This window comes from Populus trichocarpa, chromosome 11, assembly GCF_000002775.5.
Source record: "Populus trichocarpa isolate Nisqually-1 chromosome 11, P.trichocarpa_v4.1, whole genome shotgun sequence".
Classification (NCBI taxonomy): Eukaryota; Viridiplantae; Streptophyta; class Magnoliopsida; order Malpighiales; family Salicaceae; genus Populus; species Populus trichocarpa.
The window spans coordinates 16,232,043-16,234,753 of NC_037295.2; the positions used below are offsets into that span (position 1 = coordinate 16,232,043).

General features: G+C 37.1%; 1 protein-coding gene across 1 annotated transcript; it reads left to right on the forward strand.

The window, feature by feature from the left end:
• The first annotated feature begins 345 nt into the window (after window positions 1-345).
• On the forward strand, window positions 346-997 carry LOC7454390 (calcium-binding protein KRP1). The gene has a single exon (XM_002316913.4). The coding sequence runs from the start codon at window positions 350-352 to the stop codon at window positions 863-865; it is 516 nt and encodes a 171-aa protein (XP_002316949.2). The 5' UTR covers window positions 346-349; the 3' UTR covers window positions 866-997.
• Window positions 998-2,711: the final 1,714 nt, after the last annotated feature.

Below are 2,711 nucleotides of genomic sequence, written 5' to 3' on the forward strand. Positions count from 1 at the left end.
GATATTTGCAAGTTGTAACCTGCAATTATATCATTTGGCAATTTGTAGACTAATAAATAATCGTAATTTCCTTTTTTATAAGAAAATTTATTTTAGGGAAAAGTCTTTATTTTTCTAACAATAACAGATGTTAATGTCCAAGATTGTCCACGAAAGTCCACAAGAGAATACCTTCTTTATACAAATTGTCCATTCTACCCCTACTTTCCATCAGAAAGTTCCCAAGACCGGGCCTGCAAGCTTCCCGTAGAATGACCACCTTACCCCCGATCAACCTTCCCCGAAACTCATAGGTGCTAGGCAGCAGTTCCCCGGGGAAAAAGAACGTGGTCTTGACCTTCCTTCCTTCATGACCTGTCCCATAGCTGTCTCTCATGGCCTCTCCTTCTTCGAAATCCCAATTCCCTATCTATATATGAACCGAAGCCATGAACCTAAACATCCATCTCTCAAATACCCACAAACCAAGTTTCTATTTTCCTCTGTTTACAGTTTACACCTTTCTTTATATAGAAAGATGGCTTCTTCTTCAAATTTTGAAGATTTCTTGCCTCTTATGGCCAACAAGCTAGGTGGTGACGGTCTTGTAGGAGAACTATGCAACGGTTTCAATCTTTTGGTGGATAGTGAAAAGGGTGTCATCACTTTTGATAGTCTTAAAAAGAACTCAGCTTTATTGGGTTTGCAAGATTTGAGTGATGATGATTTAAGGTGTATGTTAAGAGAAGGTGATTTTGATGGTGATGGAGCACTTAATCAGATGGAGTTTTGTGTTTTGATGTTCAGATTGAGTCCTGAGTTGATGGAAGAGTCTCAGTTTTTGTTAGAGGAAGCACTTTTACAGGAATTCAAACATTATTGCTAATTTTTTTACCTTTTTTTTTACTATAATTGTTCCCATTTTATGGGGAAACATCTTATCTCTCTTTATTGGTTGTAATGACTTGTATTATTGGATCATTGAATATAGTGAACAAAAGATTAGAAATTGAAACAAGTTGCCATTTTCACTCCAGTGTTATCTTTTTATCTTTTGTCTTTGTTATTATGCTTCATAATGACATGATCTCGTGCTTAATTTAGTGAGTTTGATTGAAATTAAGGTATTTCGGCGTTCCAGCGATTACTGTATGTTTAGTATTTTCTTATGTTGTTTTCCTCGAAAAGCAGAAGCAGAGGATGTACTTAGTACAGAATTGATAGGGGCAGAACGTAAGAGGCACGGCTGCAGATTACAGACTCTATTCTAGATCCTCAAATTACATACAAGTGCTTCCTAGAATGTTGGGCAACTAAGTTTCTGTGGAAAAACCGTGTACGTTAATGGAAATAAAACAATTTTTTTCTTTTTGGAGTGGGAATTCATACACGAGCATCCGATCCCAGTCTAGACGTTTGAAGAGGTACTAATGCTGTAGTCCCTTGTAGATTTAGATTGATCAGTCACTGAATTGAATCTGCATGCTTTGAAGCTTTAAATAATCAAGCATGTGTTTTTTTGTTCTGTGAGAAGCAAAAGGTTGCTAGCAAAATTAGAAGACTTAAAGTTTAGATAACAGAAAAAGTTGTAAGTTTTGGGGCTCTGAATCACAATCCTAAAGTGTTTAGGGGGTCAGAAGTTGTTGCCTACTAGTACTGAGCAACAAACGAACCAGTTCTGGATAAAGCACGACTAATGAGGCATATAGTTTTCTTTGTGGTGGAGTAAGCACTTGCTTCTTTGGTTTTCAATCAATGAAATTTCATATGATAATACATTTTAGCCAAATTCTGCTCCAATATGGATTCATTAACTTCACCGGTCTTGGCTGGAATGGTGAACAGAAAAGCAGAAGTCAGTATTGTGGGCGCTGCCGATGCTAGGTTGCACTTGTTTTATCAGAATACTTCTGCTTCAACTGTCAACTGATGATAGTCTACCGTGCTTCTAACAACGTCAAACTAACTTCACTTTTTGAGTAAGCTTCAATCTGGTTTGATGAACTTTCCTGTTCAAGTGGATTCTTTCCCATGAAAAATAAGGTTATTAAGGCTGAGGCAATGGATTTTCATAGTCGACATTTCAGCCTATCTTCTGCTCTTTGTTGCACCCATAACAAAGCCACATGAATGCATCTTAAAACTTCAGATGTATTCCTAGATGAGCTTAACTTTCACCAATCAGTTCCAATGGTGCTCCTTTTATCCAAAGTATCCATGCCTAAGAAAACAAGGCAATAGGTCATGTCGCAACAGAAAAATTGTTGTTAGAAACTCCAGATAAACAATTATGTATATTGTTGAGTAGACAAAAGAAAGCATCCTCGATGTAATCTCTGTCTGGAGCCTTGATGGAGATAAAAGAAGCCCTCGAGCAGTTCCGCCTATAATGTCCATACACTTACTCCAATCCAGCAAGGCAGCAACTTTCTTTTTGTTTGGTCTGATCAATTATCATCCATGTTAGTCTCTGATTAACAACTTGACATGATATATAGAACTAAAATGTTGTTGATTCGGACAGGTATTCGTACCAAAAATAAAAGAGTTTAAACTTTTGTTGGCCATATATTAACATATTTTTATTCATGAATGCAGCAGCCACGAGGCCTTACGAGATTGTGGAGCTGAAGCTCAGCAATTAATATAATTTCATTTCTTAACTCGTCCAACCCTTGAACAAAACTCTTCGAAAGCCTTTTCACCGCTATTTCTTGTCCTCCAATCAAAAT